This window comes from Coregonus clupeaformis, chromosome 17, assembly GCF_020615455.1.
Source record: "Coregonus clupeaformis isolate EN_2021a chromosome 17, ASM2061545v1, whole genome shotgun sequence".
In the NCBI taxonomy this organism is placed as follows: domain Eukaryota; kingdom Metazoa; phylum Chordata; class Actinopteri; order Salmoniformes; family Salmonidae; genus Coregonus; species Coregonus clupeaformis.
In genome coordinates, this window is record NC_059208.1 from 7,454,735 (window position 1) to 7,479,037 (window position 24,303).

The 24,303-nt window shown below is 45.1% G+C and overlaps 1 protein-coding gene across 1 annotated transcript; it reads left to right on the forward strand.

Annotated features, from left to right (window-relative positions):
- Positions 1-293: 293 nt before the first annotated feature.
- On the forward strand, positions 294-22,660 carry LOC121586535 (delta-type opioid receptor-like). The gene is made up of 5 exons (XM_041903285.2): positions 294-598; positions 20,408-20,640; positions 20,891-21,013; positions 21,358-21,652; positions 21,810-22,660. The coding sequence occupies exons 1-5, from the start codon at positions 354-356 to the stop codon at positions 22,048-22,050; spliced, it is 1,137 nt and encodes a 378-aa protein (XP_041759219.1). The 5' UTR covers positions 294-353; the 3' UTR covers positions 22,051-22,660.
- The last annotated feature ends 1,643 nt before the right edge of the window (positions 22,661-24,303 follow it).

The following is a 24,303-nucleotide window of genomic DNA, read 5'->3' on the forward strand; positions in this document are numbered from 1 at the left end:
ACCGGACACATAAAGGAACATTTCTTGAATCATCATTTTCTGTGAAATCTAAACAGTACTGAAATCATTTTTGCTTTTCCATTCTTATTTTTTGGGTGGTAAAGTCTGTCATCGTCCTGTTTTTCAGGATCGACCCCTTGGTGAGACAGACCAACCGACCAACTATAAACTGTCCACCTCGGCCTTTGTCGTGTAAGGATCAGTACACACCTTCCAGCCAATAAAACGCCGAGTAGGCGAAACAAAAGCGCGAGCAGTGCCCGCCTAGCCGAGCAGTAGTGATTGGAGAAGTTTTCAGCACCAAGGACCAGAGAACAACGACAGTCCCAGGCGCGCGCGACAGTACTAGAGCCATGGAGCCATCCACTGCCCCCGGTGTTGAACCGGCTGATTTCGAGCTGTACTCGGTGATTCCGCCTAATGTCACCTACCCGGACGACGAGATGGGGTTCGTGCCCAACGGGGGAAACTACACCCAGCAGTTCCCGTTTCAGAGCGCCTCCAATATTATAGTAGCCATCTCCATCACCGCGCTCTACTCCGTTATCTGCGTGGTGGGATTGCTCGGGAATATCCTTGTGATGTACGGGGTGGTGAGGTAAGGGCTTTCTACTGGAACCACCGGTGGAAAATTCTACTTAGCCTACTATCATTGGTGACAACTTACTTTTGAGATTGTATGCCTATTATTTTCTGTAAGAAAGCTTGTGAATGCATATCAACAAAAAAGTTTGAGGCTATAAAGGAATTGTGTATTTCGTATGGAAATTCAGTTTTTTATAGCACAATATTTCATGTGCGCCTCTCAATGTTAACTAAGCATACCGTTGATTTGCCAAATGCAGTATGAAAATGTATGCACTCACTAACTGTAAGTCGCTCTGGATAAGAGCGTCTGCTAAATGATTTACATGTAAAATGTACTCGCGCTAGAGCACCAGAGGAAAGAGAGAGTCTGGTGGAGTGTGTGTGCGTGCTTCGGACTCGCTTTCATATTTCACATGCAGTCGTCCTCAGTTCAGCCCGATTCCACAGTGCACGCGCGCGAACACACACACACACAGCATATGGCTAGAGAGCTGGGCCAGGTCAAGCAGGGAGTCTCTTTTACCGCCATCTCTAACTGGTAAATATGACGCTTTCTTTCGTTTGATTTGGTTTGAAGTGAAAGGATTATACTGAAAATACTCCTCAAATTGGGCTAGCTTTCAGACATTAATTAAGAACAACAGGATTGAAATTCCAATTACTGCCATTATTATTGGCTATTCCCAATCTGCACCCTCCCTTAATTTAAATAGTATTGATGTCAGTGATGGGGTTATTGTTAAAGTTGACATTACCATGCTGAGTGTATCTTTAAGGAAAATAATTATGCCCACATCACTCAAATTGAATTTTTGAATTTAATTAAATTCAAACAATGAATTTGAATTAAGTTTGAATTGACCACACCCCACAGGAAGCAAAATTTGAATTGAAGGAAGTAGAATTGGATTAAAACAAATTAAAACCAATTCAACTGAGATGTGAAACATGAAAGTCTCATTCATTTGAAAAATATTTTATCAAAAGGTTATGCCACTTATTAATGCAAAGAATAGACATAGCATTTCAAATATTACTTTGATTATAACTCAAAGATGTCAAACAGTATTTTTCTTTGCCATGAGATTTTAGATTGTTCCCTTCCATACTTCAGTGTTTGATCTAATGCATTCTGGGATTTTTTATTTCTTTCTGATATTTAGAACATTAAGGGAATTATGGATAATTATAGACAACCCACAACACGATCGTAGAATATTTCCAGACCACTATAATTATTTACAATTATTTTATGAGAATGAGTTTTGAAAATGAAATGTTTCAACCTTATGCTATATGGTATTGTAATCATACATGATTTTACATTTACATTTCAGTCCAGAGCGACTTACAGGAGCAATTAGGGTTAAGTGCCTTGCTCAAGGGCACACCGACCTTTCGGTTACTGGCCCAACGCTCTTAACCGCTAGGCTACCTGGCGTCCCTATTTAGCCTCAACTTCGCAATAAAACACACAGGGTTGACATACTCATCTAGATTAAATTAAGATAAAAATCTAATTTGTACTCTTGTTGTTTACAAAATGTATCTTTCAAATTCCTACATCACCCTATGACTTCTCTCCCTATCACTATATTACAGAATTGGGGTCAATTCTGAATTAAAATGCTGATTGCTCTTTATTTCCAATTCAATTCATGAAATTGAATTGAATTTGAATTAGACACACACAACAGGAAGCAGAATTTGAATAGAATTTGAATGAAATTAAGTGGAATTGAATTCAAAGAAATTCATAGAAATTCAAATGGCTTATTTATTCTACTCATCACCATAAAAAACAATATTTTCACATCATGAAGAGTTGGTTCACCGTTTACAGTTTACGCCCTGGCTCTCCCGGCATTATTATCATCAATTGAACATTGAAAATCATAGCAGGACCAGGATCAATGGCCTTCCGGAAGGCCTTGAAAAGGACAGCTATCATCAGAACCAGGGCGGCCGCTGCTGTTCTGGACCAATCACAACTGTCAGAATACAGAAAGACAGAATAAATGGGCACGGGCTGGCGTATGTAGCAGCCGAGGGGGAGTTACAGCTCTCCACCCTGCAAGACACTGAGGAGTTTGACGTCCTTGTCGTAAGGGGATTGTCCACGGGCTCCGGTTGTGCCTTAGACGCTGTCACATTTCAACCACTCCACAAACTATAGTTTTGGCAAGTCGGTTAGGACATCTACTTTGTGATTACAGACAGATTATTTCACTTATAATTCACTGTATCACAATTCCAGTGGGTCTAACTGTAAGTCGCTGTGGATAAGAGCGTCTGCTAAATGACTAAAAATGTAAATGTAAATGTCAGAAGTTTACATACACAAGTTGACTGTGCCTTTAAACAGCTTGGAAAATTCCAGAAAATGATGTCATGGCTTTAGAAGCTTCTGATAGGCTAATCGACATCATTTGAGTCAATTGGAGGTGTACCTGTGGATGTATTTCAAGGCTCTTTGCTTGCCAGGCTTGTCGCCTGAAGGTACCACGTTCATCTGTACAAACAATAGTACGCAAGTATAAACACCATGGGACCACAAAGCCGTCATACCGCTCAGGAAGGAGACGTGTTCTGTCTCCTAGAGATGAACGTACTTTGGTGCGAAAAGTGCAAATCAATCCCAGAACAACAGCAAAGGACCTTGTGAAGATGCTGGAGGAAACAGGTACAAAAGTATCTATATCTACAGTAAAACGAGTCCTATATCGACATAACCTGAAAGGCCGCTCAGCAAGGAAGAAGCCACTGCTCCAAAACCGCCATAGAACAGCCAGACTACGGTTTGCAACTGCACATGGGGACAAAGATCGTACTTTTTGGCAAAATGTCCTCTGGTCTGATGAAACAAAAATAGAACTGTTTGGCCGTAATGACCATTGTTGTGTTTGGAGGAATAAGGGGACAGCTTGCAAGCCGAAGAACACCATCCCAACCGTGAAGCACGGGGGTGGCAGCATCATGCTGTGGGGGTGCTTTGCTGCAGGAGGTACTGGTGCACTTCACAAAATAGATGGCATCATGAGGAAGGTAAATTATGTGGATATATTGAAGCAACATCTCAAGACATCAGTCAGGAAGTTAAAGCTTGGTCGCAAATGGGTCTTCCAAATGGACAATGACCTCAAGAATACTTCCAAAGTTGTGGCAAAATGGCTTAAGGACAACAAAGTCAAGGTATTGGAGTGGCCATCACAAAGCCCTGACCTCAAACCTATAGAAAATGTGTGTGCAGAACTGAAAAAGCGTGTGCGAGCAAGGAGGCCTACAAACCTGACTCAGTTACACCAGCTCTGTCAGGAGGAATGGGCCAAAATTCACTCAACTTATTGTGGGAAGCTTGTGGAAGGCTACCCGAACCGTTTGACCCAAGTTAAACAATTTAAAGGAAATGCTACCAAATACTAATTGAGTGTATGTAAACTTCTGACCCACTGGGAATGTGCTGAAATAAATCATTCTCTCTACTATTATTCTGACATTTCACATTCTTAAAATTAAGTGGTGATCCTAACTGACCTAAGACAGGGAATTTTTACTAGGATTAAATGTCAGGAATTGTGAAAAACTGAGTTTAAATGTATTTGGCTAAGGTGTATGTAATCTTCCGACTTCAACTGTATGTATAGTTGTTCAGTGGAGCTTGACGGTAAGAGCCAGTAGGCTACCATCAGTACGAACCCTCCTCTCTGGTTGTCAGGAAAAATATACATCTAATGGCCTCTTCTGATGTCTTCTGTCAGATCATGAAAGGGGTTTTCATGACAATGGACATTAGTTGGTTTCTCCCAAAGCCATATATTAAGAGAACGGACACCATGTTTATAATGCATGCCCAATACATTGCGCCTTTATTCGCAACAACCACTTTAATGCCTTCTGCATTCTGCATTCTTCTTCTTCTTCTAAAGTGTTTGTTTGCACATTACCTGCCATTACCATTACAACTACCCCAAAATGTAAGGAGAGAGAGAAAAAAAAGAGAGAGAGAGAGGCAGTGGCAGAAACAGAGAGAAGGGAGAGAGAGAATGAGGAAGAGAGAAAAAAACAGAGAGACAGACAGACAGACAGACAGACAGACAGACAGACAGACAGACAGACAGACAGACAGACAGACAGACAGACAGACAGACAGACAGAGAGAGAGTGGGTGTGCGAGAGAGAGAGAAACGGAGAGAGTCAGAGATAGAGAGAAAGCAGTAGAGAGAGAGAGAGAAACAAGAGAGACAAGGCAAGAAGGGCCTTCTATGCCATCAAAAGGAACATATAATTTGACATACCAATTAGGATCTGGCTAAAAATACTTGAATCAGTTATAGAACCCATTGCCCTTTATGGTTCTGAGGTCTGGGGTCCGCTCACCAACCAAGAATTCACAAAATGGGACAAACACCAAATTGAGACTCTGCATGCAGAATTCTGCAAAAACATCCTCCGTGTACAACGTAAAACACCAAATAATGCATGCAGAGCAGAATTAGGTCAATACCCGCTAATTATCAAAATCCAGAAAAGAGCCGTTAAATTCTATAAGCACTTAAAAGGAAGCGATTCCCAAACCTTCCATAACAAAGCCATCACCTACAGAGAGATGAACTTGGAGAAGAGTCCCCTAAGTAAGCTTGTCCTGGGCCTCTGTTCACAAACACAAACAGACCCCACACAGCCCCAGGACAACAACAACAACAACAACAACAACAACAACAACAACAACACAATTAGACCCAACCAAATCATGAGAAAACAAAAAGAGAATTACTTGACACATTGGAAAGAACAAACAAAAAAACTGAGCAAACTAGAATGCTATTTGGCCCTAAACAGAGAGTACACAGTGGCAGAATACCTGACCACTGTGACTGACCCAAACTTAAGGAAAGCTTTGACTATGTACAGACTCAGTGACCATAGCCTTGCTATTGAGAAAGGCCGCCGTAGGCAGACCAAGAGAAGACAGGCTATGTGCACACTGCCCACAAAATGAGGTGGAAACTGAGCTGCACTTCCTAACCTCCTGCCAAATGTATGACCATATTAGAGACACATATTTCCCTCAGATTACAGCGATCCACAAAGAATTCGAAAACAAACCCAATTTTGATAAACTCCCTTATCTACTGGGTGAAAAACCACAGTGTGCCATCACAGCTGCAAGATTTGTGACCTGTTGCCACAAGATAAGGGCAACCAGTGAAGAACAAACACCATTGTAAATACAACCCATATTTATGTTTATTTATTTTCCTATTTGTACTTTAACTATTTGCACATTGTTACAACACTGTATATATACATAATATGACATTTGAAATGACTTTATTCTTTTGAAACTTCTGAGTGTAATGTTTACTGTTAATATTTATTGTTTATTTCACTTTTGTTTACTATCTACTTCCCTTGCTTTGGCAATGTTAACACACGTTTCCCATGCCAATAAAGCCCTTAAATTGAAATTGAAATTGAATTGAAACAGAGAGAGAGAGAGAGAGAGAGAGAGAGAGAGAGAGAAAGCGGTAGAGAGAGAGAGAAACAGACAGATTTAGTATTTTAGTAGTTTATTAGGATCCCCATTAGCTGTTACTGAATTAGCAGCTACCCTTCCTGGGGTCCACACACAACATAAAGCAGGACATAATACAGGTCCTCTGTAGCTCAGCTGGTAGAGCACGGCGCTTGTAACGCCAAGGTAGTGGGTTCGATCCCCGGGACCACCCATACACAAAAATGTATGCACGCACGACTGTAAGTCGCTTTGGATAAAAGCGTCTGCTAAATGGCATATTATTAATAGACAAGAATAGCTCAAGGACTGAACAACACACATTTTGTCACAAGCCGGGCTAGAAACTCCGGTCTCAGATGTGGAGAGCTGGGGGGGCTACCCCTTAGCCACAGAGGAGGTGTTGTAGGACCCAAATGAAACACCCAAGGCAATACTCCAGGCAAGTAGATTTAATGTTCCAAAACAGGAGGCAAAACAAAACAACTCCACGAGGGGAGAAAAACAAACTAAAGATAACTTTGAACAACTTACTAGGACAGATACGGTGGGACAAAGCAGGAGACACATAGTCAGGACGCAATAACCAAGTGAGAAACAAGGGGAAAACACACAGCTAAAATACACAAGGGGGAAACAAGGCACAGGTGACCTGGATCAAGCTAATTAGGACACATGAGGAAGAACTAAGGCAGAGGGGAACACAGATGACCTCTAGAGGCCCGGAGACAAACAGGAGGCAGGAAGCTGACACACACGAGGAAGAACTAAGGCAGAGGGGGAACACAGATGACCTCTAGAGGCCCGGAGACAAACAGGAGGCAGGAAGCTGACAGGACCCCCTCCTCTAGGAACGACTCCTGACGTTCCTTCCAGAACACCCTGGCCCCAGGGTGCGAAAATCTCGGATCAAACCTGGGTCCAGGATGTCCCTGGCTGGAACCCAGGAGCGCTCCTCCGGCCCGTAGCCCTCCCAGTCCACCAGATACTGCAGAGCGTTCTGGACCCTCCGGGAGTCCAGTATCCGGCGGACTGTGTAGGCTGGCTGGCCGTCAATGATCCTGGGAGGTGGCGGGGGTCTGCGTGGGGGGCAAAGGGAGAAGACAAGACAGGTTTAAGGAGTGAAACATGGAAAGTGGGGTTAACTCTAAGGGAGCGAGGGAGAACCAAACGATACGACACAGGGTTAACCTTTCTAGCAATGCGGAAAGGCCCGATGTATCTCTGGGAAAGCTTCCTGGATTCGACCCGGAGGGGCAGGTTCTTAGTGGCCAACCAAACTCTCTGACCAGCTCGGAAACTAGGGGCCGTCCGGCGGTGGCGATTAGCCTGACTTTGGTATCTCTGGGAGGTCCGAAGGAGGGCACGCCTGGCCTTCTTCCAGGTCCGCCTACAGCGTTGGACAAAGCGCTGGGCCGAGGGAACACCAACTTGCGCCTCCTCCTCTGGAAACAATGGAGGGTTGTAACCGAACTGGCATTCGAAGGGGGACAATCCGGTGGCTGAGGACTGGAGGGTGTTGTGGGCATATTCAGCCCAAATGATATAGGTGGCCCAAGACGTGGGATTACTGGCCGCCATACACCGCAGGGTGGTCTCCAGATCCTGATTAATCCGTTCCGTTTGGCCATTAGACTCTGGATGGAACCCCGACGATAGGCTGGCTGTGGCCCCAACAAGCCTGCAGAAGGCCCCCAAAACCGGGACGAGAATTGGGGACCTCGGTCAGAGACCACGTCCAGGGGAATACCAAATATCCGGAAGACATGGTTCATGAGGAGCTCAGCAGTCTCCTTAGCCGAGGGCAGCTTGGGCAGGGGAATAAACCGGGCAGCCTTAGAGAACCGGTCTACCACCACTAGGATGACGGTGTTGCCCTGGGATAGAGGAAGTCCCGTAACAAAGTCCAGAGAAAGGTGTGACCATGGCCTTCGAGGAACAGGTAAGGGATGGAGCAGTCCCTGGGGTCGCTGGCGTGTCGACTTTCCCTGGTTGCACACAGGGCAGGCCTCAACATAGACCTGCACGTCCTTCTTGATGGACGGCCACCAAAACCGCCGTCGGAGGAACTCCAGTGTGCGAGCACTGCCTGGATGGCATGTCAAGGGCGACTCATGACCCCACTGCAAGACGCGGCCCCGAACAGAGAGAGGAACGTACAGGCGACCGGCAGGACCACCGCCTGGATCGGGCTCCTGGACAAGAGCTTCTCGTACCCCTCTTTCTAGTTCCCACTGAAGAGGTGCGACGATCCTAGACCTCGGAATAATCGATGCCAAGGGCTTCTCTTGTAACTCGGGAGAATAGACTCGAGACAGAGCATCCGGCTTGACGTTCTTGGTGCCAGGTCGGTAAGTCAGGAGGAACTGGAATCGATTAAAGAAAAGGGACCATCGTGCTTGCCGAGGGTTCATCCGCTTAGCCTGTTGGAGATATTCCAGGTTTTTGTGGTCTGTGAGAACCTGGAAAGGGTGCTGAGCCCCCTCAAGCCAATGGCGCCACTCTTCCAATGCCTGTTTTACCGCAAGCAACTCTAGATCCCCCACGTGGTAGTTGCGCTCGGCCTCAGACAGGCGGCGAGACATGAAGGCACAAGGGTGTAATCTCCCATCCGCACCCCTCTGTGACAGGACGGCTCCCACCCCCACCTCTGAGGCGTCCACCTCCACCACGAAAGGTCTCTCTGGGTCAGGGGTCACCAGAATCGGAGCAGACGTGAAGCGGCGCTTGAGATCCTCGAAGGCCCCTGCTGCTTCCGGACCCCAGTGAATCTTGGTCCCTCCTCCCTTGGTAAGCGTCGTCAAGGGGGCTACCACCGAGCTGAAATTCTTAATGAACTTCCGATAGAAGTTAGAAAAGCCAATGAACCGTTGAACCTCCTTGACCGTGGCAGGTGTGGGCCAATCGTGGACCGCCTTGACCTTCTTGGGATCCATCTCTAGGTGCCCGGGAGTGACAATAAACCCGAGAAACTGAGTCTGAGAAACATGAAATTCACACTTCTCAGGCTTAACGTAGAGGTGATTGTCAAGGAGCCTCTGGAGAACCCTGCTAACATGCCCCTCATGCTCCTTCAGTGACCTCGAGAAGATGAGGATATCGTCCAGGTACACGAAGACGAACAGATTAAGCATATCCCGGAGAACATTATTAATCAGGGCTTGGAATACTGCGGGGGGCATTGGTGAGCCCGAACGGCATCACCCGATATTCATAGTGCCCCGTGGGCGTGTTGAACGCCGTCTTCCATTCGTCTCCTTGCCGGATCCGCACGAGATGGTAAGCATTGCGGAGATCCAGCTTAGTAAAAATGGAAGCCCCTTGAAGCAGCTCAAAAGCAGTGGCCATGAGAGGAAGGGGGTATCGATTCCGAACCGTGATCTTGTTGAGTCCCCGGTAATCAATACAAGGCCTAAGACCCCCGTCTTTCTTTTCAACAAAAAAGAAGCCCGCCCCAGCCGGGGAAGTAGAGGCATAGATGAGGCCGGCTGCCAAGGACTCCTTAATGTAGGTGTCCATAGCTGCGTGCTCGGGGAGGACAAGGAAAAGATCCGACCTCTAGGAGGGCAGCACCCAGGGAGTAGATCAATGGCACAGTCATACGTGCGATGAGGCGGTAAGGAAGTAGCCCGGGCCTTGCTGAACACTGCCTTGAACCGATGGTAAACACTGGGGACTCGGGAGACGTCAACAGACTCTTGAAACTGGGTACTAGGGGCTGAGGGACTCTGAAGCATGCAGGTGAGTTGGCAGGCGGGACCCCAGCTTAGAATGGTGCCCGTAGGCCAGTCGATCTGGGGATTATGTCTGCATAGCCAAGGGTGACCCAGGATAATAGGATACTCGGGAGAGTCAATGAGATAGAAGGTCTCCTCCTGCTGGTGTTGAGAGATGGTAAGTCGCAGGGACTGAGTCGCCTCGGTAACCTTTCCTGGTTCCAGAGGTCTGCCATCTAAGGCTGTAACTGCCTGGGGTTGAGGAAGTAGTTGGGTAGGGATCTTAAGTTCCTTAGCCAAGGTTACATCCAGGAAATCACCTGCGGCACCGGAATCGATCATAGCCTGGACCCGATGCTGGTGGCCCCCCAGGACAGAGTGGCTGGAATAGCCAGGACAGCGTTAGTAGGAGGCGCTCTAACTCTCCCCATCACAGCCCTCCTGTAGCTGGGCGGGGACAGGCGTTCCCCAGCTCGGGGCAAGTGGAGCGGAAGTGGCCGGCAACCCCGCAGTAGAGGCACCGACGTTCCCTCATGCGACGTTCCCTTTCGTTGGGAGAAAGCCTGGAACGGCCTAACTGCATGCTCTCCGGGGAATCCTGGAGCAGTTCAGGAGCCGGGGAAGCTCTGAATGACGGAGTCCAAACAGGAGAAACAGAGCCGCTCAGAGGAACTTGGGAATGAGACACCTGACGGCGAGCCGTTCTCCGCTCTCTTAGACGATTGTCCAGGCGGATGGCCAAGGCTATGAGGGACTCGAGATCACCAGCTGGTTCTCGGGTGGCTAACTCATCTTGAAGGGGCTCAGATAACCCTCCCTGAAAGCAGACCCTCAGCGCTTCATCATTCCATCCGCTCCTTGCTGCTATGGTCCGGAAATCAATGGCAAAATCTGCCGTGCTTCGGGGCCCCTGACGGAGAGACAGTAGGCGCTTGGAAGCCTCCCGCCCACTGACAGGATGATCGAACACCCGCTTGAACTCTTCTACAAATGCAGCGTGGGAGTCACAACAGGCCTCCTGGGACTGCCACACCGCAGAAGCCCAGGCGAGCGCCTTGTCTGAAAGAAGGGTAATGATGTAGGCAATCTTGGAACGGTCTGTGGGAAAACTTGAGGGTTGGAGCTCGAAGGTGAGGGAGCATTGGGTGAGGAAACCCTGGCAAGAGCTTGGATCCCCAGAAAAGGGCTTGGGAGGTGGTAGTCGGGGCTCCTTCAACCGAGACGACCTGTCGTCACTGGGGGGTGACCTGGGGGAAGGGAGAGGACCAGGGAGGCGTTCAAAGAGCTGGCGGAGGGAACTCATCATTTCGGCCAGGAGTTGAGAATGACTAGCCATCAGCTCCTCTTGTCGGCTGAGAACGGCTTCATGGCGCTGGAAAGAAGCCTCATGTCGAGTGATCACCGCCAACAGGTCCGGGGAACTGAGTGTTTCTGGGTCCATGATTGACTTGGTTATTCTGTCACAAGCCGGGCTAGAAACTCCGGTCTCAGATGTGGAGAGCTGGGGGGGCTACCCCTTAGCCACAGAGGAGATGTTGTAGGACCCAAATGAAACACCCAAGGCAATACTCCAGGCAAGTAGATTTAATGTTCCAAAACAGGAGGCAAAACAAAACAACTCCACGAGGGGAGAAAAACAAACTAAAGATAACTTTGAACAACTTACTAGGACAGATACGGTGGGACAAAGCAGGAGACACATAGTCAGGACGCAATAACCAAGTGAGAAACAAGGGGAAAACACACAGCTAAAATACACAAGGGGAAACAAGGCACAGGTGACCTGGATCAAGCTAATTAGGACACATGAGGAAGAACTAAGGCAGAGGGGAACACAGATGACCTCTAGAGGCCCGGAGACAAACAGGAGGCAGGAAGCTGACACACACGAGGAAGAACTAAGGCAGAGGGGAACACAGATGACCTCTAGAGGCCCGGAGACAAACAGGAGGCAGGAAGCTGACACATTTAGGCCTCCTTTAGCTCAGTTGGTAGAGCATGGCACTTGCAACGCCAGGATTGTGGGTTCGATTCCCACAGGGGGCCAGTATGAAAAATGTATGCACTCACTAAACTGTAAGTCGCTCTGGATAAGAGCGTCTGCTAAATGACTAAAATTTTTAAACATTTAAATAGATATTGAGAGATGGAGTGTGGAGAAAGCGGTGGCGTTGTTGGGTTCTATGTGTTCTAATTCTCTGGAACACAGGAAAGAAAACATTACTAGTGGAGTAAAATGAATGTGTTAGCCACCACAGTCAGTTGCTATTGTTCATTCACTGTGAATCATGATTTGCATTGGATATCCGTTTTGAAAACACAGTACAGTGTGTAATTAAGCTATTTACGAGCCATCTACAGTATATCCCCTCCCTCCATTCTAGAGAGCTGTTGACTGTATCCAATTTGGCTTTCCAGGCAGGCTAAATCACACACTCAATGTATTTGAAAGAAAACTAATACTATTTGAACCCAGGTATAGCCTGCTCCAGAGTGAGAGCTGCCTGGTGTAGATATGAAGGTTATGTTCTAGTATCCATACTAGCATCACTTATAATGCATGCCCAATACATTGCTTCATTCTGAGTGGTATGCTAGAGTGGATATAGGAACAGAGCCGAAGAAAAGTCCTCTGTGATTACTGACTAAGGGGACTGAGGGGAGAGCTGAGAGCTGGAGCTGACACCACCACTGCTGTGGATCATCCCTCTGTAACACAGCCCAGGTCAGCAGCACTCCTCTCTGCTTGACAGCCAGCCATCCAAGTCACACACACACACAGACACACACAGACACACACACACACACAGAAGCAGTATGAGTGTAGAGATGATTGTACCCAATGTACTATGCTATGACCTACATCTAAATGTTATGAATGTGTGGGTGTGCAGTTGATAAAATTGCTTCTTTGAGTCGTGTAGCTGGTGTACTAGGTGGTGTGCTTGGTTTATCCATACATAGAGCTGTCTCAGGGGGAAAGCGCTCTCCAAAACTGGGGAGAATCATCCCATAAGCTTTAGTAAGATTACTTTCAAACTCCGGTATATACCGTAAATTGACATTAACTCTGATTAGGTTGAAATCCTTTTCTTTGGATACATACAGCAGGGTTTACTCAAACTCACAAAGAGCATCAATTCCAGCCTGAAATATTGTACACAGTGGAGTGGAAGCTTTAGTGGGGTGTTTTTTAGGATGGGTGTGAGTCAACACCAGCTACCGTGTCTCGCTGCATGTCTCCTCTCTTACTCGGCAGTGTGTGTGTGTGTGTGTGTGTGTGTGTTCTACTTCTGGCCCGACAGCTTGAAGAACACAGCGAGAGCTCTGGGATGAGTAGTGTGTGTTTGGTCAGGAAAGCGGTGGGAAGCGATGAGGGGTAGAGGGCACTGCCGCAGAGTACAGAGAAAACAGTGGGGGAGAAATGAAGACAGATCAGACTTCCTGCTGCAAATACAAATTGTTACACCTTTCCCATATTCAAGTCATTTGAAACATATTCAAGTTATTAGCCTTATGAACATAGAAACTTGGTTGCAGTTTCTGTGCCACAACTGTTCAATTGTTTAAATACATCTTTACTGGTAATCAGAATGTGTTGTTAGGTGTGAAGTTATATGGCTACAATTTGATTAATGTTTGAAGTGTGATTTTTATGCTTGCTTACATAATGTCTATTTGTTTGGCCACCACTCAGATTGTATTTTGGCCCACCAAGCCCCTGGTCTAAATGCTAATGTCTCCAATTCATAGTAAACTGGCTTAATGAAACACCCTCACAACAGAGTGAGTACTCACAGAGGCTGTCTACAAGCAGTGTGACTAACTGGGGTTCCAGTCTGCGTCTCCCATGCGCCACACAACTCTGTTAGCCCTCTGAGCTAAAGCCTAGGTAATAAGTCATAAAGCAAACACAACTCTTCATGTCTGAGGCAAGGTTAGCTATCAAGCAAGCATGGTTCACTAAACCACTTCCGTTACAGCAGCAAGATATATTTTCATGTTGTTCTGCCTTTTAAACTAGCTGAAAGATATACACTGTGGACTGGAGCCCAGCGAACATGGTCAATATTGGACTGAGTAATTAGCTTGTGGTGACAGACTATGATCAATGGCTCTGGGTGTATGTGCCCAACTTACAAATTATGCCTGTGGTCCGATGAAGCTGTGATCAATAAGACAATAATCAATATTCACAAGTGTCTGGAGAAGGAAGCATTCCATCTCCATCCTGTTTGTCCTGGAACCAAGGCCACTGACTGACATTTTTTAAATGACCCTCTGTTCCCTGCAGCAGTGAATCGAACAAACACAAAGCACACATGCACACACACACACACGCACACACATACACACACACACACACACACACACACAACCTTATGTAGCCTGCAGCAGTGATTCTAACAAGGATCTGCCTCCTCCATATGTTGGTTACCCTCTATTTATTGTATATTTTAATTTTTGATTTTTCTTCCAAAAATAATAAATTGGGTATTATAAGAAATGTTATATTACTTTTCACAATGCAAATTGTTTATAATAATAATAATAATAATAATAATAATATTAGCCCTTTCATCTGTTACATTCACTGATAAAATGTACTCAAAATTTGTCAGCCAAGATATTTCATGTTGAAAATGTCATGACTCTGCGAATGGTGGTCCTCAAGAGGTTTTGATGGTGATTTGGAGGTTGTGAACCGCTGCTCTAGGGACACAGCAATGACAGCTACACAGCTACAATCCCCAATTAGACAGGGGTCTATGATGCTATCACAGTTCATGTTTCTCGTTTTGAACAGCATGATTAAACATGACGTTGGAACAAATATCCCACTGTTTTTTTTTCAAGCTTCCAACAAGGAGGATGGACATACAAAACCACCCCTATGAACTTGTGGCATTAGCTAACTACTACAGGTCCAGAACCAGTTAAACGGATGGCATGAACAGAGTGGGCAACGTGGGCAAATATCAAAGCTCATCTTCTCCCCCCTCTTCTATGACTAATGAATGCACAGCTGTCATCCTCAGTGGGAAATGGAACATAGCATGTTGTGGTGAAACCTGCCTTGATGCTGTCACCTGCTGAGAAGATCCTTCAGGTTGGCAGCTGCACCCCCGAAAAAATAGCAGGGAGGGACAGCCTATCCTAGCAAGTTCCCTGAACCGACTGTACCGTACAGTGCTGTACAGAACACTGTATCCTGCCAGTATGTGTCTGGTCACTGGTGTGTTCTCAGCTCCTGTGTGTGTGACACCGTGCATATGACATCATCTTCCCCCACCACCCACCCGCCTCTTCTCCCTTTCTCTAGCCACTTCATCAACATCCACCCACACCAACAGAGCCCAGAGGCCACCCACTCCATGCGTCTCTCGTCGCATCTCTGTCTCTCTGTGTGTGTGTGTGTGTGTGTGTGTGTGTGTGTAAGAGTGTGTGTCTATGTGTGTGTGTGCATCATGTGTAAGCCCTGGCTCCTGTAACATTGGCTCAAGGCAGATGGGAGTGGGCCATGGTTTGAACAGGAAAGACAAGAAGGGACTTGGACCCAGCTTGGGTCTTGGTTGTGGAGGAGAGGTGTGTGTGCATGTGCATGTGTGTGTGGAGGGTGTAGAGAAGGAGTGTAGTCCCGACTACGTCAGCTCAGATCAGGGCTGGCGATGATGATTCTACATATGCAGAGAGCAAATCCATCCAAGGGGTATAACAACTGCCTCTGATTCACTGTTGTTTTATGAATACGAAAAATATGAGAATGAATATGTAATGTCTAATTCTCTCCTGCTGACAGTGGAGCTAGGAGGCACAGACGGCTTCATAGATGAAGTTATGCTGAATCAAAGGGTTCTAACAGACGGATTCATAGATGAAGTTATGCTGAATCAAAGGGTTCTAACAGACGGATTCATAGATGAAGTTATGCTGAATCAAAGGGTTCTAACAGACGGATTCATAGATGAAGTTATGCTGAATCAAAGGGTTCTAACAGACGGATTAATAGATGAAGTTATGCTGAATCAAAGGGTTCTAACAGACGGATTCATAGATGAAGTTATGCTGAATCAAAGGGTTCTAACAGACGGATTCATAGATGAAGTTATGCTGAATCAAAGGGTTCTAACAGATGGATTCATAGATGAAGTTATGCTGAATCAAAGGGTTCTAACAGACGGATTCATAGATGAAGTTATGCTGAATCAAAGGGTTCTAACAGACGGATTCATAGATGGAGTTATGCTGAATCAAAGGGTTCTAACAGACGGATTCATAGATGGAGTTATGCTGAATCAAAGGGTTCTAACAGACAAGAACAATAAAACTGTCTGTATCCTGTTATATTCTGCCTCAGAATACATCTGAGCACCGGAAACTCCAGGCAATAGTTTTACTCTGGCTCTGGCTCCCCAATACGTGTGACTAGGGCTGTTACGGTGACCGTATTACCGCCACACCGGCAGTCATGAGTCATGACCGCAGTCAAAATGACCGTTTTGTCATTGTAACTAGCCTTTTCCAAGCTCTGATGCTGCTGATGGCCATTAGTAGCCTACCAAACATGCTAACTTGACTTAATGAGAATCCATGAGCTCATGTTGCGCAACATTTCTATAGGCTATGCAATTGCGTGAGAAAACAGAGTTTTGATGGCCTCTATTAAAAGAAGGCGGATCCCATCACCTTTCTATAGGCTAGGCCTACTATATTTATTTCTCAACTTTCCTAATATTAAGCACATTGCTTCGCTTTACAACAGGAGAATAGCATACTGGCATGAAAATGAACCACGGGAAAAGCGTCCTCCATTCTCTATTTAAGTGCATAGATGACATGTATTTCTTTCCCCTGCCCCTGTTTTGAGACAGGTGATAATGGTCCATTCTAAATCAAAACTAATTTCACACATATATTATTTAGTATAAAGACAAGATTATATTAACAATAGTCTGATGGGTGACAATATTAGCCTTTCACTTGTGAATGATGCCCAGCGTGTGCAGTAAGGCAAGAAACAGCTCAAGCCTTTTTTTTTTCTCGACTTTTTCAAATAATAGTCACACACCTCATGTAGCCTCTCCCATAGGCCTATATGTTGATAAGGTTTGTATCACAACTAAAGTGGCCAAATAACTTCTTAAAATGAAGCACATTCATCCGCTTTACAACCTAACTGGAGGCGCGTGAGTTTCAAGTTTCGGGAAGATCATTTTCACCATATAAATGCACCTTTATAATAATGGATTACATGCATAATCACATTTACGTTCACTTTTGAGAATGGTGTTTTGCCGTAAATGCATTTTGGAACATTCACGCTTATAGCCTACTTCCGTGTGCATATTGCTGCGCTTATAATGTGAAGAAATAGCCTAATAGTTCTGATCTGTTGCATCAGCCTCATTGCTTTTAAAAGGTTTTTTGATGCGAGTGGTTGTATTAATTTGGGATCTATCGCATCCCACAACTGTCCCAGAGTATGTATGGAATATTTATTTCTCGCACAGAAGGACAAGTTGACCAATAGAATAGGTAAACTTTTGTACTATAGGGGATAGTAGATTGACATAGGCTAGTGCATTTGCTGTTTGTTAGGCCTACTCATCTTGTTGGCTGACGAAAAGTAAATGTGGACAGTTCTTCTAACATCTTCAATATGCGCCTCGGAATTTGATAAGAAGGACACGCGCAGTTGCGTCCCCGATGTGTCTGTCTTCACTTGTAGCCTACTTCGGAGCTGAGATACCTGTGAGAAGGACCCGATCACGTGACGGGCATTGGCTAATAAGAATTGAGATATCTGAGAGAGCCATGAGAGTGAGAGGTGCTTTGGAGCACTGCGATTGGCAGCCGGGAGAAGGGAATTCTAAATATTATTCAGCCCAAGGGCACAACGTCCACTTTGGCCGCAAAAGGCATGGATTGTTTTAGGGGGCATTACGGCCACACAAGGGGAATGCCGCCGGGAAATTTGAGGCCTGGTGAGAATATTATCAAGTGCTTGTCAAATTGTGAATGAGAGACTGATGAAGTGTGTGCAGCCAGCGCAAGAAACAAAGCAGAGCTCATGCCTTTCATGCAACTTTTTTCAAATCGTCATTGGAGTCGTATCATGCAGCCTTAGAATGTATAAAAAATCTAAACATATAGCTTAATCACAACTAAAGTTGCATAAATAACTCTAAATTAAGCATATAAGAGGACCTGTTATCTTTAACTCTGCATTGTTGGAAAAGGACCCGTAAATAAGCATTTCACTGTTAATCTACACCTGTTGTTTACGAAGCGTTTGTATTTGATTTTACACCCTAGGGAGGCGGGTCTCCCATGATTGGCAGGTCTTTCAGCCATCCATCATGCTTATACAACAGATTGTCCTCCACCTGATCAATAGAAATATGTTATTATGTCTCAGGGAACTGAGATGATATGTATGCAATAGGCCATTTTGATCGTCTCAGTTCATCACTCCCTGATATTAGGCAGAATAAGGACAGCGAGGAGACTTTTGTGTCCAAGAGGAGCACAACAAAATATAAATCCACCCCAGCTGAGAGCTCAGAGCTCTGTGTCTTACCATACTCAGTGGTGTAAACTACTTAAGTAAAAATACTTTGAAGTACTACTTAAGTAGTTTTTTGGGGTATCTGTACTTTACTTCACTATTTATATTTTTGACAACTTTTACTTTTACTTCACTACATTCCTAAAGAAAATAATGTACTTTTTACTCCATACATTTCCCCTGACACCCACAAGTACTCGTTATATTTTGAATGCTTAGCAGGACAGGAAAATTGTCCAATTCATGCATATACTTAAGTATATTTTTGCAATAAAATTGACTTTTGATACTTAAGTATATTTAAAACCAAATACTTTTAGAATTTTACTCAAGTAGTAGTTTACTGGGTGACTTTCACTTTTACTTTAGTAATTTTCTATTAAGAAATCTTTACTTTTACTCAAGGATGACTATTGAATACTTTTTCCACCACTGACCATACTACACCTTGATTAGTTCCCTAACTACAGAGAGAATCCATTACTGAAAGGAGGACATTTATCAAATTCCAACTCCAAAACCAATTGTGATTAATCGCAATCCTCCCCTGATCGAGATCGAGGTCTAGAGCCTCCAGTTGTCTGGTAATTAGATGTGTGTCTATGTGTGCATTTGCGTGCGTCTGTGTTTCTTGATGAGATGTATTTTGACCGAAATGAATAGCAGGTAAAGTGCAGAGTCAGTAGGGTTTAACACTCCTATTGGAGCCGTAGGAGCAGAAGAGAAATCACCAGCAGCTCTCAGCTGCAGGCACTCGACAGGCCTGCCCCCTCTCACCCCCAACCCACCATCAGTCTCATACGCAAATGGGATGCCTAAACATGGGATGGTCATCACAGTCCTGGCTGTAGGTCTCTTTGCTGACTTACATTATAGCCCCAGTCCCCAGAGTGATTTGTCTGTTAGTGTTTATGCAGTAGGAGCTGTAAGTGCAAAGACTACATGCTATCCTTAAGGAGGGAGAATCGGAGATGAAAATCAACAGGCTACAATTTATTTATTACTGGGTGACAGGGAACAGTGAGTTAGGTATGGAGCTTACAGTCACTGTCAATGACTGACCAACGCCCAGAGCTGATTTCCATTTTCCAGTAAATGTTGTTTACTTCATTCTGAGTGTTGTTTGTTTTGATTTTGTTGTCCTTTTGGCTTTTGTATATCAATAGCTTTTATGGTGAACACACACGTCTGGACCATTAACTAAATGGACTGTACAAAATCTGCACTTAATTTATCCACAGAGCTGTGCAACAGAGTGCAAAAATCTAATTGACAAGCACATTTAGGCACACCGATGTCAACACTAGTGTAGTCTGTACCTCTACAACCTTTTACATACAGACCAATGGGCTATGACTAACAGAATACTGTTTTGAAGAAGAAAAAGGTTAAGATAGAATATACAGCGCATTCGGAAAGTATTCAGACCCCTTGACTTTTTCCACATTTTGTTACGTTACAGCCTTATTCTAAAATTGATTAAGCTGTTTTTTTCCCCTCATCAATCTACACACAATACCCCATAACGACAAAGAAAAAACTGGTTTTTAGAATGTTTAACAAATGTATTAACAATAAAAAACGGAAATATTACATTTACATAAGTATTCAGACCCTTTACTCAGTACTTTGTTGAAGCACCTATGGCAGCAATTACAGCTTCAAGTCTTCTTGGGTATGACGCTGTATTTGGGGAGTTTCTCCCATTGTTCTCTGCAGAACCTCTCAAGTTCTGTCAGGTTGGATGTGGAGCATCGCTGCACAGCTATCTCTCCAGAGATGTTCGATCGGGTTCAAATTATGTGGAGCTACTTGTAGCTCTCTAATGCTTTAATCTTTAATCACTCATTCAGATAGAAATAGAATTGTTTCCAAAAATAATTAGCATAGCATGTTTTGCAGTTCCACGCATGTTCAACATACAGCAAGAGATCAATTATCTTTAATCATTTTCAAAGAAAACAACAGACGCTTTTATAGCAACACCTATTTAATTAATTTCTCTGCCTCTGTCCACAGATACACCAAGATGAAGACATCCACCAACATCTACATCTTTAACCTGGCTCTAGCGGATGCCCTAGCCACCAGCACACTCCCCTTCCAGAGCGCCAAGTACCTGATGGGGACCTGGGCGTTCGGAGAGGTCCTCTGTAAGGTGGTCATCGCCATCGACTACTATAACATGTTCACCAGCATCTTCACCCTGACCATGATGTCTGTGGACCGCTACATCGCTGTGTGCCACCCAGGTAAAAGGAGAGAAGCATTCCACATGGCACCCTATTCCCTTTATAGTGCACTACTTTTAACCAGAGCCTAGGGAAGCTCTGGTCAGAAGAAGTGCACTTTATAGGGAATAGGGTGCCATTTGGAATGCAGACTGATCAACTCCTATCCTCTCGCGTAAATAAATGAAAGGGTGCTTAGAGCCAATAATCGACCACATAAAAAATGAAAAAAGGCCAGCACTCTTAACTTAATTTTCTGTGTGTCACCCAGTGAGAGCCCTGGAGTTCAGGACGCCCGCCAAGGGTAAGATCATCAACGTTCTGATCTGGGTTCTGTCCTCTGCCATCGGAGTGCCCATCATGGTCATGGCGGTGACCAAAATGACAGACAGTGGTGAGACAGCAGCGTTAAACTAGCTAGCACGTTTTTTACACTTCTTTCAAAGGATTTCTTGTATAGCCTCACTCATATTGGAGTTTTCGTCATTTGAAACTCAACATGTTTTGGAATTCTTCAGTTGAATTTATGTTTTTTTTAATCCCATTAAATAAGGGGATAAGTACCTCTTCCTGCAAATTTACAGTATATTATATCTTTGGTCAAAATATCAATTATCTCTATAACATAAACCTCCTACAGTCTCCTCTCTAAATATGTTTGACTCCTTTCCTTCTCTCCTTCACCCCTCGCTCTGCCCCTTCACCCCTTGCTCCGCCCCTTCACCCCTCTCCTCCTAGGTCAGACTATGTGCACGTTGAAGTTCCCCGACCCTGACTGGTACTGGGACACGGTCACTAAGATCTGCGTGTTCATCTTTGCCTTCGTCGTCCCTGTCACGGTCATCACCATCTGCTATGGTCTGATGATACTGCGTCTGCGCAGCGTCCGCCTGCTCTCAGGCTCTAAGGAGAAGGACCGCAACATGCGCCGCATCACCCGCATGGTCCTCGTGATTGTCGCGGCCTTCATCATCTGCTGGACGCCCATCCACATCTTCATCATCATCAAGACCCTGGTGGAGATCGACTCTAGGTAAGTATTTATGTTTTGTGTAGTTTTATTTTCTTGTTGATTTTACTGTGTGCTTTATTGCTTTTTTATTAATCTTGCTGATTTTATTAGGTCAAATTACTTCGAAAAAGGGCGTAAAATGAATTATACATAATTTATGATTATTTATTATTAACAGGAACCCCTACGTGAAAGCCAGCTGGCACCTCTGCATTGCGCTGGGCTACATGAACAGTAGTCTCAACCCCGTTCTCTACGCTTTCCTGGATGAGAACTTCAAGAGGTGCTTCCGGGACTTCTGCCTGCCCTGCCGGACCCGCATGGAACGCAACTCCCTCAACAGGGGTCGGAATGCCAACCGGGAACCCGTGTCCGTCTGCGCTCCGACTATAGCTGGGACGGAAAATAAGCCCGTATGACTAGGCATGGACCAGATCCCTTGTGGTTCTCGATCCAGGAGGGCCCAGCAAGACCTGCATTCTGAGGTCACCCAGATCTCCACAACAGAGTTCTGACAGGACAAACAATTATTTAGTGAGACTCACACAGAGGTGTCAGTAAAGAGGGTTCCAACACACACCATTTTTTTTTTAGGACCACATCATTGACATTCCTACCAGTGAGATTTACGAACGTTCTTTATTGTTGCTCAGAAGGAGACAGATTCAATGTTTCATCATAAATCGTTTTCGATAAAACTGAAGGACACACATCTCCGTGAAGGTTCTATCCAGAGACAATCTGCGACAGTGCCAGGGATTTTTGAGTAGTGCATTTCTGGTTTGTGACAAATGGATGTCTGGCTGCAGACATAATACACAGGATGTTGTCAAGGACAGCGGTCCAAAAGATGCCACATGGTTTCGTCAACTAGTCATCCTTGTTTGTGACTGATGACAAGCTGCACAAATATGGGACTGGGCTTGTTTTTAAAATAAAGGCAACAGGGTTAGGGAAACCACTGAATGAGTAGATACAGTGCATTCAGAAACTATTCAGACCCCTTGACTTTTTCCACATTTTGTTATGTTACTGCCTTATTCTAAAATGTATTCAATTACAGCCTTGAGTCTTCTTGGGTATGACGCTACAAGCTTGGCACACCTGTATTTGGGGAGGTTCTCCCATTCTTCTCTGCAGATCCTCTCAAGCTCTGTCAGGTTGGATGGGGAGTGCTGCTGCACAGCTATTTTCAGGTCTCTCCAGAGATGTTTGAGTCCAGGCTCTGGCTGGGCCACTCAAGGTTATTCAGAGACTTGTCCCAAAGCAACTCCTGCGTTGTCTTGACTGTGTGCTTAGGGTCGTTGTCCTGTTGGAAGGTGAACCTTCACCCCAGTCTGAGGTCCTGAGCCCTCTTGAGCAGGTTTTCATCAAGGACCTCTCTGTACTTTGCTCCGTTGACCTTTCCCTCGATCTCTCCCAGTCCCTGCCGCTGAAAAACATCCCCACAGCATGATGCTGCCACCACCATGCTTCACCGTAGGGATGTTGCCAGGTTTCCTACAGACGTGACGCTTGGCATTCAGGCCAAATAATTCAATCTTGGTTTCATCAGACCAGAGAATTTTGCTTCTCATGGTCTGAGAGTCTTTTAGGTGTCTTTTGGAAACTCCAAGCAGGCTGTCATGTGTATTTTACTGAAGAGAGGCTTCCGTCTGGCCACTCTACCATAAAGGCCTGATTTGGTGGAGTGCTGCAGAGATGGTTGTCCTTCTGGAAGGTTCTCTCATCTCCATAGAGGAACCTTGGAGCTCTGTCAGAGTGACCATCGGGTTCTTGGTCACCTCCCTGACCAAGGCCCTTCTCCCGCTATTGCTCAGTTTGGCCGGGCGGCCAGCTCTAGGAAGAGTCTTGGTGGTTCCAAACATTTTCCATTTAAGAATGATGGAGGCCACTGTGTTGTTGGGGACCTTCAATGCTGCAGACATTTTTGGTACCCTTCCCCAGATCTGTGCCTCGACACAATCCTGTCTCTGAACTCTACGGATGATTCCTTCGACCTCATGGCTTGGTTTTTGCTCTGACATGCACTGTCAACTGTGGGACCTTATATAGACAGGTGTGTGCCTTTCCAAATCATGTCCAATCAATTGAATTTACCACAGGTGGACTCCAATCAAGTTGTAGAATCATCTCAAGGATCATCAATGGAAACAGGATGTACTTGAGCTCAATTTCTAGTCTCATAGCAAAGGGTCTGAATACTTATGTAAATAATGTATTTTTGTTTTACATTTTTTATATATTTGCAAAAATATCTAAAAACCTGTTTTTGCTTTGTCATTATGGGGTATTGTGTATAGATTGATGAGGGGAAAAAATAATTTCATCCATTTTAGAAAAAGGCTGTAACGTAACAAAATGCACTGTATGTTGACATCTGAAATATGGACATATGGCCCAGAAGGGGGTGGAGAAAACACCCAACACAGTTCAGTTAAAATGACAGTTGTTACAGCTAACGGACTTGGCAAAGATTCCAAATGCTAAGCAGTGGTCCATTTGCATCTCATGTACCAGAGACTGCATCATATATCTTGAAGCAGTGTGAATAGAAAAGGACAGACTGTAGTTTGGGTACAGTACACTGCGTGTGTGACGTCAATGCTCCTCCAGGACACAGTTGCCTTGTGCTTTGACAAACTGAGAAAGTGGAGAAGCATTGATGTCCA

Coding starts and splice junctions, on each gene's coding strand:
- LOC121586535 (XM_041903285.2), top strand. CDS start 354: ATGGAGCCATCCACTGCCCCCGGTGTTGAACCGGCTGATTTCGAGCTG. Junction 599..20,407: donor GTGATGTACGGGGTGGTGAG/GTAAGGGCTTTC, acceptor CTCTGTCCACAG/ATACACCAAGATGAAGACAT. Junction 21,014..21,357: donor GACCAAAATGACAGACAGTG/GTGAGACAGCAG, acceptor CTCTCCTCCTAG/GTCAGACTATGTGCACGTTG.